Here is a 15,283-nt window from a genome sequence, read left to right as displayed (position 1 = left end):
TGTTCTCCCAGTCAACAAATGCACCAACTGCACACAACTATGTCTATCACCATGAAAAGGCAGAAGAATTTGATCCAGTACAGAATAACACAGACAACCCCTGAGAGGGAGCCTGGGGAGATAGATTTAACCAATCTTCCTGAAAAACAATTCAAAATAAAGGTCATAACCATGCTGATGGACCTGCAGAGAAATATGCAAGAGCTAAAGGATGAAGTTAGGAGGGAGACTACAGAAATAAAACAATGTCTGCAAGAACTTAAAAGCAGAATAGACGAGATGCAAGAGGCCATTAATGGAATAGAAAACAGAGAGTAGGAATGCAGAGAAGCTAACCCAGAGAGAGACAAAAGGATCTCCAAAAATGAAACAATATAAAGAGAATTGTGTGACCAATCCAAAAGGAACAATATCCATATTATATGGGTACCAGAAGAAGAAGAGAGAGAAAAAGGGACAGAAAGTGTATTAGAAGAAATAATTGCTGAAAACTTCCCCAAACAGGGGGAGTAAATAGTTGCTCAGACCACAGAAGTACACAGAACTCCCAACAGAAGGGACCCAAGGAGGACAACACCAAGACACATAATAATTAAAGTGGCAAAGATTAAGGACAAGGACAGAGTATTAAAGGCAGCCAGACAGAGGGAAAAGGTCACCTACAAAGGAAAATCCATCAGGCTATCATCAGACTTCTCAACAAAAATCTTACAGGCAAGAAAAGAATGGCATGTTATATTTAATGCAATGAAACAGAAGGGCCTTGAATGAAGAACACTGTATGCAGCACTGTTATCATTTAAATATGAAGGAGGGATGAAACAATTCCCAGACAAGCAAAAGTTGAGGGAATTTGCCTCCCACAAACCACCTCTACAGGATATTTTAAAGGGACTGCTCTAGACAGAAGCACTCCTAAGGCAAAATAGATGTCACCAGAGAAAATAAAATCACAACAAAGAAAGCAGACCTACCGAATACTAACTAAGGCAAAAAATAAAATCAACTACTCACAAAAGCAGTCAAAGGAAACACAAAAGAGCACAGAATAAAACACCTAACATATAAAGAATGGAGGAGGAAGAATAAGAAGGGAGAGAAATAAAGAATCATCAGACTCTGTTTATAATAGCTTAATAAGCAAATTAAGTTAGACAGTTAGATAGCAAAGAAGCTAACCTTGAACCTTTGGTAACCACAAAACTAAAGCCTTCAATGGCAATAAGTACATATCTTTCAATAATCACCCTAAATGCAAATGGACTGAATGCACCAATCAAAAGACACAGAATAATAGAATGGATAAAAAAGCAAGACCCATCTATATGCTGCTTAAAAGAGACTCACCTCAAACACAAAGACATACACAGACTAAAAGTCAAGGGATGGAAAAAGATCTTTCATGCAAACAATAGGGAGAAAAAAGTGGGTGTTGCAGTACTAGTATCAGACAAAATAGACTTCAAAACAAAGAAAGTAACAAGAGATAAAGAAGGATGTTACTTAAGGATAAAGGGGCCAGTCCAACAAGAGGATATAACCATTATAAATATATATGCATTCAAAACAGGAGCACCAACATATATGAAACAAATACTAACAGAATTAAAGGAGGAAATAGAATGCAATGCATGAATTTGTGGAGACATCAACACACCACTCACTCTAAAGGACAGATCCACAAGACAGAAAATAAGTAAGGACACAGAGGCAGTGAACAACACACTAGAACAGATGGACTTAACAGACATCTACAGAACTCTACACCCAAAAGCAACAGGATACACATTCTTCTCAAGGGCACATGGAACATTCTCCACATATTAGGCCACAAGAAGAGCCTCAGTAAATTCAAAAAGATTGAAATTCTACCAACCAACTTCTCAGACCACAAAGGTATAAAACTAGAACTAAATTGTACAAATAAAACAAAAAGGCTCACAAATACATGGAGGCTTAACAACATGCTTCTATATAATCAATGAATCAATGAGCAAATTAAAACAGAGATCAAGCAATATATGGAGACAAATGACACTGACAGCCTAAAGCTACAACTTCTCTGGGATGCAGTGAAGGCATTTCTAAGAGGAGAGGATATAGCAATCCAGGCCTATTTAAAGAAGGAAGAACAATCCCAAATTAATAGTCTAAAGTCCCAATTATTGAAATTGGAGAAAGAAGAACAAATGAGGCCCAAAGTCAGCAGAAGGAGGAACATAATAAAGATCAGAGAAGAAATAAATAAAATTGAGAAGAATAAAGCAATAGAAAAAAAATCAATGAAACCAAGAGCTGTTTCTTTGAGAAAACAAACAAAACATATAAACCCCTAGCCAGACTTATCAACAGAAAAAGAGAATCTACACACATCACCAGAATCAGAAATGAGAAACGAAAAATCACAACGGAGCCCACAGAAATATAAAGAATCATTAGAGAATACTACAAAAATCTATATTCTAACAAGATGAAAAACCTAGAAGAAATGGACTACTTCCTAAAATACAACCTTCCAAGACTGACCCAGGAAGAAACAGAAAATCTAAACAGACCAGTTACCAGCAACAAAATTGTATCAGTAATCAAAATATGACCCAAGAACAAAACCCCTGGGCAAAATGGATTCACCACTGAATTTTATCAGACATACAGAGAAGACATAATACCCATTCTCCTTAAAATTTTCCAAAAAATAGAGGAGGAGGGAATACTTCCAAACTCATTCAATAAAACCAGCATCACCCTAATACCAAAACCAGGCAAAGACCCCACCAAAAAAGAAAATTACAGACCAATATCCCTGATGAACATAGATGCAAAAATACTGAACAAAATATGGGCAAACCGAATTCAAAAATACATCAAGAGGATCATACACCATGATCAAGTGGGATTCATCTCAGGGATGCAAAGATGGTACAACATTCGAAAATCCATCAACATCATCCACCACATCAACAAAAAGAAGGACAGATAACACATGATCATCTCCATAGATGCTGAAAAAGCATTCAACAAAATTCAACATCCATTCATGATAAAATCTCTCAACAAAATGAGTATAGAGGGCAAGCACCTCAACATCATAAATTCCATATATGACAAACCCACAGCCAACATCATAGTTAACAATGAGAAGCTGAAAGCTTTTCCTCTAAGAACAGGAACAAGACAGGGATGCCCACTCTCCCCACTGTTATTCAATATAGTACTGGAGGTCCTAGCCATGGCATCAGACAAAACAAAGAAATATAAGGCATCTAGACTGGTAAAAAGGAAGTCAAACTGTCACTATTTGCAGATGACATGATATTGTACATAAAAAACCCTAAAGACTCCATTCCAAAACTACTATAACTAATATCTGAATTCAGCAATGTTGCAGGGTACAATATTAATACACAGAAATTTATTGCTTTCCTATACACTAATGATGAATTAACAAAAAGAGAAATCAGGAAAACAATTCCACTCACAATTGCATCAAAAAGAATAAAATACCTAGGAATAAACCTAACTGAGGAAGTGAACGACCTATACCCTGAGAACTACAAGACACTCTTAGGAAAATTAAAGAGGACACTAACAAATGGAAACTCATCCCATGCTCTTGGCTAGGAAGAATTAATATTGACAAAATGGCCATCTGGCCTAAAGCAATCTACAGATTCAAAGCAATGCCTATCAAAATACCAACAACATTCTTCAACGAACTGGAACAAATAGTATTAAAATTCATATGGAATCACAAAAGACCCCGAATAGCCAAAGCAAACCTGAGAAAGAAGAATAAAGCAGGGGGCATCTTGCTTCCCAACTTCAAGCTGTACTACAAAGCCACAGTAATCAAGACAGTTTGGTAGTGGCACAAGAACAGACCCACAGACCAATGGAACAGAATAGAGAGTCCAGATATTAACCCAAACATATACAGTCAATTAATATATGATAAAGAAGCCATGGACATACAATGGGGAAATGACAGCCTCTTCAATAGCTGGTGCTGGCAAAACTGGACAGCTACATGTAAGAGAATGAAACTGGGTCATTGTCTAACCCCATACACAAAAGTAAATTCAAAATGGATCAAAGACCTAAATGTAAGTCATGAAACTATAAAACTCTTGGAATAAAACATAGGCAAAAATCTCTTGGACATAAACATGAGTGACTTCTTCATGAACATATCTCCCTGGGCAAGGGAAACAAAATCTAAAATGAACAAGTGGGACTATATCAAGCTGAAAAGCTTCTGTACAGCAAAGAACACCACCAAGAGAACAAAAAGGCATCTTACAGTAATGGAAAATGTATTCATAAATCACACATCTGATAAAGGGTTGACATCCAAAACTTATAAAGAGCTCACACACTTCAACAAACAAAAAGCACATAATCCAATTTAAAAATGGAACAGACACTCCTCCAAAGAAGAAATTCAGATGTCTAACAGACACATGAAAAGATGCTCCACATCGCTAGTCATCAGAGAAATGAAAATTAAAACCACAATGATACATCACCTCACACCAATAAGGATCACCACCATCCAAAAGACAAACCACAACAAATGTTGGTGAGGTTGTGGAGAAACGGGAACCCTCCTACACTGCTGGTGGGGATGTAAATTAGTTCAACCATTATGGAAAGCAGTATGGAGGTTCCTCAAAAAGCTCAAAATAGAAATACCATTTGACCCAGGAATTCCACTTCTAGGAATTTACCCTAAGAATGCAGCAGCCCAGTTTGAAAAAGACATATGGACCCTTTTGTTTATTGCAGCACTATTTACAATAGCCAAGAAATGGAAGCAACCTAAGTGCCCATCAGTAGATGAATGGATAAAGAAGAGGTGGTACATATACACAATGGAATATTATTCAGCCATAGAAAAGAAAACAAATTGTACCATTTGCAACAACATGGATAGAGCTAGAGGGTATTATGCTCAGTGAAATAAGCCAGGCAGAGAAAGACAAATACCAAATAATTTCACTCATATGTGGAATATAAGAACAAAGAAAAAACTGAAGGAACAAAACAACAGCAAAAACACAGAGCCCAAGAATGGACTAACAGTTACCAAAGGGAAAGAGACTGGGGAGGATGGCTGGGAAGGGAGGGATAAGGGGGGAAAAAAAGAAAGGGGGCATTACAAATAGCATGCATAATGTGGAGGGGATCATGGGGAGAACTGCAACACAGAGAAGAAAAGTAGTGATTCTACAGCATCTTACTACGCTGATGGACAGTGACTGTAATGGGGTTTGTGTGGGTGACTTGGTGATGGTGGGAGTCTAGTAAACATAATGTTCCTTATGCAATTGTAGATTAATTATACCAAAATAAAAAGTAATAATAATAATACATGGTATCTAGCAAATTTGTAAAATGAGAAAATCATGTATAAAGAAGAAAACAGAAGTCACCGATAACCCCACCACCCAAAGATAATCACATTTTGGAGAAGTTTATTATTTATTCTATGCACATACATATATTTTTTATCCAAAGTAGAATTCTATTGTATGTGCCATTTGCCGGTATGTTATTTTAATTATAAAAGTAAGAAAATCATACTGCAGAAAAATCAAGAGGGGAAATTACCCATAATCCTTTACCACCTAGTATAAAAACTGTTAATATTTTAATATATTTCCTTTCCATTTTTTTCAACTTACGTACATACTTTAATACACATGGGATTATTCTCATTATGAATTTTTCAAATTATGAATGTTTTAATTGTAAGAAATCAATATAACCATATCACAAATAATAAAGAAAAATACCGCCCGTAATCCCACTACTCCATTATAATCTCTGTGAACATTTAGGTGTATTTACTTCCAAAATTTTTTCTATACACATATAATTTTAACAGAAGTGGGAGCATACTGCTTATGCAGTTCATTAACTATGAAGTTACATTTAATTTATAATAATAATATAATGATATTGCATAACATGGAGAAAAGAGAAACAAAAATCACTCATGGTTCTACCACCCTACCAATACTATTATTGGTTTGACTAACTGCTTCCTTATAGTCATACATGGCTAGAAACAAAGTATTTCATTTTCTACTCTTCCTGCCCTTTGCGACTTGGCATCATATATATGCAACTTTGTACCCAGCATTTTTTGAAGTATTTTGTTGTGAGCATTTTCCCATGAATAAAAGAGGTTTTGAAATCAGGATTTTATTTATTTATTTATTTTAGTGTCAAGGTACCAAAGGATACTCCCTTAAATGGACATTTAGATTGCTTTCCATTTCTCAGTATTATGAAAAATTCTGCTCCAAACATTCTTGAACAAAGACTTGTGCTTTTTAACTTTTCTACACACATATTGTCTATGTTTCTGGAGACCACTCTGTATGTTTATGGGATTTCCTGTAAAAAGTGACCATCTTTTATTGGTCCCTAATTTACTCCTGTCATATGGCTAAGGCAGCCCTTGGTTCAGGAAGATGGAATTTTGAGAATAAATCTGCATTTTCCTATCTGCCCCCTTCCTGAGTTTATAGACCTACCTCCTTCATCCCCTCTCAACCTGGTTTTTTAAAGTAATCAGTCTTGGCAAGTGTTCTTGAACCCGAAGTCTGTGAGCTAAGGCAAGGCAAGCCATCTCCCTCAAAAGTAAAGGGATGGCTTTTGTGCTCCAAAGCTGAAGGAAAAGAACCAAAAGGCACAATAACAGCATTATTGACCTCTTACTACACAGCAGGCACCAACCAGGCTAAGCTTTTCCTTCTGATCCTTGCAACGACCCCCAGAGTTGCTACCATTACTATCCCCATTTAACAAATGGGAAAACCGAGGCCCAAAGAATGAAGCCACTTAGCCTACGATTATAAAGCTAGTAGCAGAGTAGGAATTTAAACTCAAGTGGACTGACCTCTGAACCTGTACTCTTGACCACCAGTCTAGAGGATCTCCGCACGGTCCCAGGCAGCAAGTTGAAGGGGTGAGAGTAAGGACTCTACAGTCAGCCTGACTGGATTCCAACATCTGGCCTCCTGGCTGTGTGCACGTGGGCAAATCTCTGGGACTTCATGTCACCTTTGGTAAACCCTACCTCACAGGACTGTCGTGGGAATTAAATGACATGATGGTTGGGAACATGCCAGGCCCAATTCTGGTGCATAGAAGGTTCTTGCTGTGTGACCATCTCTGTCCTCTCCTTTCCTGTGGAGCTCCTGGTCTAGTTGCCAAGTTGGAGATAAGAGTTCAGCGGAGAGCTCTGAGCTGGGCTATAGCCTAATGAGAAGTCTGTGATCCAGAGCATATTTGCAGAAAAATGCAAATGTCTCCTTTGCTCTCTCCCTGCCTCTTTGCTAACCTCTCCCATCTCCCTCAAAAGGAAAGAGATGGCTTTTGTGCTCCAAAGCTGAATGCTTGAAGCCCCTCACTTTCCTGCTCCCCAGGAGGTAGACCGTGAAGATGACAGGAAACTACCAGTGCGAGACCCTTTCTGGCATGTGGGCACAGAGAAATGTGGCGGAGGGCACTCCTTTTTCTGCCCTTCAATGGTCCGGATGGGGGAGGGGGCTGGCTGTTGAGCAACTGCTCCGGAGACACTCCAGAAGCAGAGAAGAACATATGCCTCTTTCTAACAATTGGCCTGGGAACCATCCAATAGATGGAGGGCGGATCCGCCGCCTCCCGGATCCGGAGCCTGCAGCACAGCAGCAGCCGCCGTTTCTAGAGCGGCTCCGCAGCGGGGGACTCGGAGGGGGAGGGTAGGTCGGAGGTCCAAATTAGCAACTTACAGTTATAAAGCCTAGGGTCGTTCACTTCAGGCAAACACCAAAATGTTTGGTGTTTCACATGCAAACCAAAGATGTTTGGTTTTTCACATGCAAACTCTGTAGCATTTTAGGGTCCTGACAGGTCTCACTTTTTATCAGGGAAACGGGGCACGACCCACAATCTTTGGGCAAAGTGAGAAAACGCAGCGATGATGTGTGAGGTGTGGTCATTACTGGAGTTTGTGTTGGGACAGAGTGAGGGGAGGCAATGGAGACGGACAAGGCAGCTTTAGGGGTTGGGCAATGGGTTTACATGACGTCCAGAGCATTCGCCCCGGCTTCCTCCAGGTGTCAAGGAAGGGCCTTGATCAGTCCCTCTGCACAGCATCTTTACGTCAGTAAGCCGGTCAGTCCGTCAACAAACAGAACTTTGTTAGAAGAACAAAATGCAGGGCACGTGGGGATACTTAAAAAAAAAGAAGAAGAAGAAGAAGAAGAAGAAGAAGAAGAAGAAGAAGAAGAAGAAGAAGAAAGGAAATTAAAGGAAGGGGAGGGGAGAGGGAGGGAGGGAAGACTCTTAGGTTTCAAATCCAATGAAGAAGTCAGAACACATACATAGTGAAAATGACTTCATGACATTCCCTCCCCCACTGTTTTCCTTAACATCAGGACTCTTTATAAAGAGAATGTTTTATAAACAGTGTAAACTGAGTAGTTGTTGCTTCAGGGGCCAAAAAAGGGAGTTTGGTAAAGAGATAATCCTGATGGCCTTCCTGTAAGAGGTGAGATGGGAGTTTGTTGGCCACAAGGAACTCGAACCAAGATGAAGACACGGACCTCTTTCCCATAAAGGTTTGTAAAATAGTGTCCCAACCTGAGGAAGATGTGCTCCAGATGCAAAATGCTATCCTTGCTAGATGGGAATGATTATATAATCTTAGTAAGATAACCTGGCACGATGGGAACGTAGGAGGAATCCGCGAGTGCTGGAGTACGCTCTTTGTTCCCTGCTGCCGGTTCGTGGCTTTTCAGCTTGTCTAGTGAGCTGCACCTGGCCCCGCCGTCCGGGAGGACAACAGATCTCTGCATCGCATCCCGCCAGCCTCCTTCCGCCCTGGATGACCACAAGAGAGAATCCCTCGAACCCAACCTGGCTCAGGTGTTCGAGGGAAGCCACAACCGCCAGATCGGCCCTCCATAAATCTCTGCCCAGAATCCAGCGACTTTTAAGGGGAAAGGAACGCCCCCAGCCTCGGCCTTTCAACAAGGGAGATGGTGCAGCCCAAAGGGGACAGACAGGCTCGGAGAGAGCCCTGCAGAAAACCCGAACTATGCCCCGCGGACCGCGTCCCGTCTTCGTCCCCCTCCTCTGGGTCATTCTCTCAGCCTGTAGTTCTCCCCCCAACCCTCTGAAGCCCGCTCTGGCCACCCGCTATATTTAGGTCAGAAAACAGACATTAACAGTTCTCCCTCGCCTCAGCGAAATTACTAAGTGGAATTTATTGGGCAAGTCCATGCAGGGCGGTGGGGAGAGAGCGCGTCCCGGGCCCGGGCCCCCGCCAGCTTTAGAAGCGCAGGCGTCGGCCTGCTCACGGCTCAGGGTGCTCACTGCCTGGGCACGCCAGCGCCCACCCAGCTCCCGCCGGGAGCTGTGGCCAGTCCCCGGTGCTCCCGGACCCGCGGGGCCTCTCTGACTCCGTTCCCCAGCCGGCCCTTCGCTTTCACACGATCCGCGGTGACTACACCAGCTCGAGCGCCTTTAAAGGGCCACGCTATAAAATGCTCCCGGCGGCAGAGCTGCAAAAGGGTCACCGCTGAGCTGCCGAAAGGAGGCTCGCTCCGCCCGGGTGCCCGCCCGCAGTCCGCCTGCGAGGGGTCATTCCCCGCGAAGAGGAAGAGGCCTGAGGAAGGCACACCACTCGCTCTGGCCCTCGGTGAGTATCCAGTTCAGATTTTGCCACCAACTCGCTCACGAGCCAGGACATGTGCTAATAATGCCCTAAGCCGGTTATAAAGACGTGGAAATTAGGGGGAGAGAAAAAAAGGGGAAAAGGGTCTGTCCTTCCTGGGATTCCCAGCCGAGGCCAGCCTGCTGCTGTGTGCGTGTGCGTCAGGGCTCTCCGGGCGGCAGTGGGGGCTTGACAGCCGGGTCGCCAGCCCCGGGAAGGGAGCGCGGTGGCCACTACCGCCACCGCCCCGGAGTCAGACGCCGTAGCTGCGGGCGGTCGGGCGGGCAGGCGGGAACGGGCGCGAGCCGGGGCTGTTTGGCGCGGCACGGTGCGGTGCGGCGGCGGCGCGGCGGTGCGGGTTTTACCCAGGCGCCCCGGGGTAGGGGGGCACGGAGCGCGACCAGCTCGCGGCGGTGGTGGCGGTGTGCGTGCCAGGGACCGGGGGCTCCGCCGCTTCGCCCGCGGCTTCACCCGGCTCCGCGATTCCCTCTCTCCAGGGTAGGCGGCTTCGTGGAGGTAAGCCAGGCCGCCGGGCAGGACGCTGGACGGGGCTGCGGGGCCGTGGACTCCAGAGGAGCGGGTGTGGGGAGCAGGCGGCGGGGGGCTTCGAAGGACTTGTTTTCTGTTTGAAAGCTGCTCGGCTGGGGGCGGAGGCGCCCCCGCCTGCCCACCCGCCAGCCCTCCAGCCAGCGAGTCGCTTCGCTCGCCAGCGCGTCCGCCTGCGGGCCAGCCAGGCCAAGCGTCCGCTTCTCCTTGGGAGACAGCAGCACCTTTTTTCCCCGCGCCCGCGCTTTCTCCAGCTTGGTGGCCACCGACTTTGCTGATCGCCCACACCGCATCTGGACCCTCTGGCTCCAGGGCTACACAAAGCTCAGGTTTCCTTCGGGGGCCGGAGGCAAGAGGGGCTTTTCGGGCCGAGTTCGGCGGATTTGCGGGATGGAAGTTAGCGAATTTGGGCAACTTGCCTCTACTACCCAGCCGACCTCTGCTCTTACCCCCACCCCACGCACACCCGCACACCCATGCACACACCCCTCTCCCTATAAACCAGGGCGGCGAGGCCCGGCCGCGCACGGAGCCCCTGACTCGCAGAGAGCGGGACTTGGAGGCACACAGACCTGGCTGCGAACTCCGGCTCCGCCACTTTGTAGCGCTGTGACCATGGGCAAGTTACCGAACCTCTCCTAGCCTTTCTCGCTCTGCCGGCAGCGGGGTTATTGCAGTGACCATGGGCGGCTTGGCTAGGGGGTAGGCTCAGCCTGCGGCCGCGTCGAATACTCAGCGAGCGCTCAGTAAGTGTTGGTGAGGCGCGGAAGTGGCCGCCGCCGGCGCCCGAGTGCGCCCCCGCGCGCGGAAACACAACAGGGCCCCAAACTCGCCTCTGTGGCCGAGACCCTGAGCCCCAACCCGCCTGTCTGTCGTGTCTCTACGAAAGGTGCCTCGTACAGCATTTGCGGGAGCGGACGCTTGGGGCCCTGTGGTCGCCTGGGTGCTCGCGCCCACCATGCAGGGATGCTCTCGGCCGCCCCAGCTCCGGCGCCTCCACCTGGGCTGCGGCGAGGAGGGCGGCCGAGCTATCCGCAAACAACGGGCCTTTAGTTTTCAGGTGGCGAAACTGACTGGTCTGGTTAGAGCGCGTCCAAGCCAAGCTGCAGTACTGTTTGGATTTTTAAATTTCTCCCTCTGAGTGAGAAAATAGCAATCGAGTTGGAACCATCCGGTTGGTGCCATTTTAACTTTTGGTCCCCCAACAGGTCAAAGACGCGGCCCCCTACCTGCCTCTCCCTTCTCTCTTCTTCCTCTCTCGTCCCCACCCCCATCTAAGCAGGAGGGGGCTGCCGGCCCAGGGGAAGGTCTGTAGCGAAGGACGGGCGACAGGACCGGAAACTGGTGGCCGGGGTCCGCGAGGCACCAGTGGGCGAGGCGGCACTTGTTGCTCTGCGTGCCCAGCCGCCTCTCGCAGCCGTTTCTCAGTGGTCAGCCCGGCTGGGACGTTTCCGCGCTGCCAAGTTTTACCTTGGAATAGGCTGGATGGCAGACTGGGGACAGCAAATTGGGGAAGCAGGGACAGGGATTCCGATCGAAACGCGATTGCCTCTTCAGACGGATTCAGCAACACTTACTGAGCGCCTGCGGAGCACAGACCCGGGCCGGGGGTCAGGGGCGGAGATGGGAGGCCATGGACCTGAATGGGAACGGGGTCCCGCCTAGAGGAGCTCCTAACCTGAAAGGGGAGACATGAGGAAATGATCCTCCCCAGGAACTGATACCAGAACAGAGAGAGTTTTTCCCATTCTCTCATTTTTTCTATTTCTTTTTTTCCCTCCTCTTTCTGTTTCTTTTTATTATTGTGTTGCTGCTATTGTTTTTTCTTTTGTACGTTCGGGTATCAGGGGACATATAGAAGGAAGGCTGGATAGGAACAGGAAAAAAGGGGCAGGGCCACCCAGACGTTTTTCTTAGGACATGAAAAGGTGCCGGGCTCTTAAAGACGACATGGATTAGACTCCTTGTCTTGTGATCACCGGCTTGAAATATTCTCGGGTTGCCTCAGAGATGAAACAGGGCTCCAATCAAGCAGTGGTGACAAACACAGCAACTGATTTTTTAAATCATGTTTTCTTTTTTTCCTCACTTTCTTCCTTTCTTTATTTTCTGACCTCCCTCCCCAACAAGTAAGTGGTGCAGAAATGATATAGGGAGGTAGTAAGTGGCTGCTTTCTGGAAGTGTCTGTTCAGATTCTCAATGACCACAGGCAGAAGGAGATGTAGTAGAAAATTCTTGCCTTTTTGAAAAGATTAGAGACTCTTTTAAGGTCCTGAAGATTCTTTGAGCCAAGGAGTATATGTAAAGATAAAATTAAACATCTCTTAATTCATTATGAAAGCTAGAATACATGGGGCTTTAAAAAAAAAGCTCCTAGGAAACTGACTTGATAGTCTTCAGATATTTTTTTTTAATTTCCTGGTTTGGCGGTGGGGTGGGGGTATTCCTTTCCCCTCCTCCCCTTATCCTTTGGCACTTGAGCTAGGGAATCATTTCTTCAGGAGGCATTTGAATAATTTCAGGTATGATGACTTGGCCAGTGGTCAGGTGAGGCATGTGGACATAGGAGTGCTAGATCCTGCTTCCAGAACCACTGTTGACTGATGTGATGTGAAAGCTGCTGAAGCTCTGTGCCTCAGTTTTCCTCCAAGGAGAATTATTCTCACTTGTCACTACAGACTGGGGTGGCTGGGCTACTGGAAAAGCCCAGTGCTGCTAGAGCTGTCTTGCAGGAGGCTTGAGGCATGGAGGAATCTGAGACATTCCTAGCTGCTCTCTGGCTGCCTCAGAGTCCCCAGACCACTCTGATCACCCCGGCTTCTCTCACACCCATGCCCAGGGCAGGGCTTTGGAGCCCCGTGACAATTGCTCTGGGGATTTATTCCCTCCCTGGGCTGAAGGCTCTGGCTTTCTAGGTCTTCCTTGCCCTGACTCCTTCCTCCGAGTCCCATGGAGGTCCCAGCTCTCCAGCCCAGATGCCAGTGGCCCATTGAGACAGTGTGCTACTTACTCAGAGACATTCCTGCCCTCAGTATCAGGAACAGTGCCCTGCCTCCCCCCCTCCCCCCCAACACATTTGGGGCTCTAAAATCACTTGTATGAGGAAACAGTCACATGTGTCCCTTTGTGGTGATGTGGATAGCTGGCTGCCTAGACAGCACCTGCCTGAATCAAGTGCCTTTCCTGCCTCAGGCACATGTTCTAGCTTGATCTCCTCCCTTTGTGAAGGTGGTCTCTGGTCTTGGGTCTAACCCCATCACCATACTTGCCTTGTAGCTGTGTGGAGCTGCCCTGCTTCGGGCTTTGCTAGTCTTTCTCCATCAATGAAGCCTTTGCTCTTGTTACCTCTTCTCCTTCATGTACAGCACAACAGCTCCAGCTGGCAGCATCACCTCCCACCAATTTACCCAACTTCTGCCAAGGCTCTGAAATGCCAACTATGTCGAGGCCTGCACTTGATGTCAAGGGTGGCACCTCACCTGTGAAGGAGGTAACTTTTGCCATTTTACAGATGGAGACACTGAAGCACAGAAAGACAAACCCGTGTGGGGCCATGTGGTAGGCCCTCAGGGTGGTGTCTGGTGTCCCTGAGCAGAGAGGAGACAGCAGAGCTTTCTATGGGGAGAATGAGAGTAGCTTCTGCCTAAATGTGGGCAAATCAATCCCACTAGGGATGTTGAAAGATGGTGGGGTTGGAAGTAGAGAAGAGAAATTGCCAGAAGACCCTCCATTGAAAAGAACGAAGTCAGGCTGAGAATGAGATGCCCTTGTCTGAATGGTGAAGTGAAAGGAAGGCAGGGATGGGGGTGAGGTAGGGATGAAAACAGGGAACCCATTTAGGATGGTAGGGGCCCAGCACAAGGACTTGGGTCTGAGCTCAGTGTTCAGAACCATGGTAGCAAAAGGGAGCTGGGATCCTTGAGCTGGGAACCTAACTCCCAGGGGGCCTTTTTGCTGCCTCCCCACTACTGGCCCCAGATGAAGTACATAGAGGAGCTTTCTGGGCCTGATGAATGCTGAGGGACAAGCCAGGAGCAAGACAACTATGCTGTGCCTTTCTCTGTCTCTTAGGATGCCAGCCAAGAGATGAGCTCTCTGGCCTACCCTAACCTGGGGATGAAAGATCGCAAAGCAGTGGCCATTCTGCACTACCCTGGGGTAGCCCCAAATGGAACCAAGGCCAGTGGGGCTCCCACTAGTTCCTCAGACTCTCCGTCTCCAATAAGCTCTCCCACCCCTCCCACTAAACCCCCTCCCTTCAACCTGCACCCCACCCCTCACCTGCTGGCCAGTATGCAGCTGCAGAAACTTAATAGCCAGTATCATGGGATGTCTGCCACCACTCCAGGCCAAACTGGGGAGGCAGGGCCCCTGCAAAACTGGGGCTTTGAGGCACAGGCAGGAGGGGTGGGGCCACTGCCTCCTTCTACCGGTGCCCAGAGCCCTGCTATCATTGATTCGGACCCGGTCGATGAGGAAGTGCTGATGTCGCTGGTGGTGGAACTAGGACTGGACCGAGCCAATGAGCTTCCGGAGCTGTGGCTGGGGCAGAATGAGTTTGACTTCACTGCGGACTTTCCATCTAGCTGCTGATGCCAGCTGTCCCTAAAGATGGAGGAATAAAGCCACCAATTCTGTTGTAAATAAAAATAAAGGTTACTTACAAAGAGATGGGCCAATTGGAAGCACTCTTCACTGAGGTTTGAAGGTGTGTGGCATAGTATAATATCCTTTTAGTAATTCTGAGGCCTACGGTACGGCTGTGGGTGGACAGCTGGGAGGGAGCTGGCTGGCATGGGATGTAAGGGGAGGGCTGAGGAGTATTGCTCACTGCATTCCTACTGCCACTGCCACTGCCCTTATCTCTTCAGGAGCCCAGGTACCTAGCCTCATAGCCCTAAGGCCCCAGGAACACCGTCCTATGCAAGGTTGAATACAGAGGCTGGTTGGGGGCATTCTTGAGAGAAACACTGATCCAGACCCTTCTGCAGCCTCCTCATCACTTGCACATCCAGGTCTAAAGGGTT

At 46.9% G+C, this 15,283-nt stretch overlaps 1 protein-coding gene across 7 annotated transcripts; it reads left to right on the top strand.

The window, feature by feature from the left end:
* Positions 1–9,273: 9,273 nt before the first annotated feature.
* Positions 9,274–14,925, top strand: CITED1 (Cbp/p300 interacting transactivator with Glu/Asp rich carboxy-terminal domain 1). 7 transcript variants are annotated; one of them, XM_073227761.1, is made up of 5 exons: positions 9,875–10,225; positions 10,343–10,584; positions 10,761–10,874; positions 13,622–13,746; positions 14,328–14,925. In XM_073227761.1, exons 3-5 carry the CDS (start codon positions 10,871–10,873, stop codon positions 14,847–14,849), a joined length of 651 nt encoding a protein of 216 aa, XP_073083862.1. In that variant the 5' UTR covers positions 9,875–10,225; positions 10,343–10,584; positions 10,761–10,870; the 3' UTR covers positions 14,850–14,925. The 7 variants fall into 7 exon arrangements, with proteins under 7 accessions (XP_017518194.1, XP_017518192.1, XP_017518197.1 ...); XM_017662705.3 differs by lacking the exons at positions 9,875–10,225; positions 10,343–10,584; positions 10,761–10,874 and adding an exon at positions 9,274–9,694; XM_017662703.3 differs by lacking the exons at positions 9,875–10,225; positions 10,343–10,584; positions 10,761–10,874 and adding an exon at positions 9,767–9,859.
* Positions 14,926–15,283: the final 358 nt, after the last annotated feature.

The sequence above is a fragment of the Manis javanica genome, chromosome X (assembly GCF_040802235.1).
Source record: "Manis javanica isolate MJ-LG chromosome X, MJ_LKY, whole genome shotgun sequence".
NCBI classification, from domain to species: domain Eukaryota; kingdom Metazoa; phylum Chordata; class Mammalia; order Pholidota; family Manidae; genus Manis; species Manis javanica.
The sequence above is the reverse complement of the archived record's forward strand: the minus strand, read 5'-3'. Positions and strand labels throughout refer to the sequence as shown.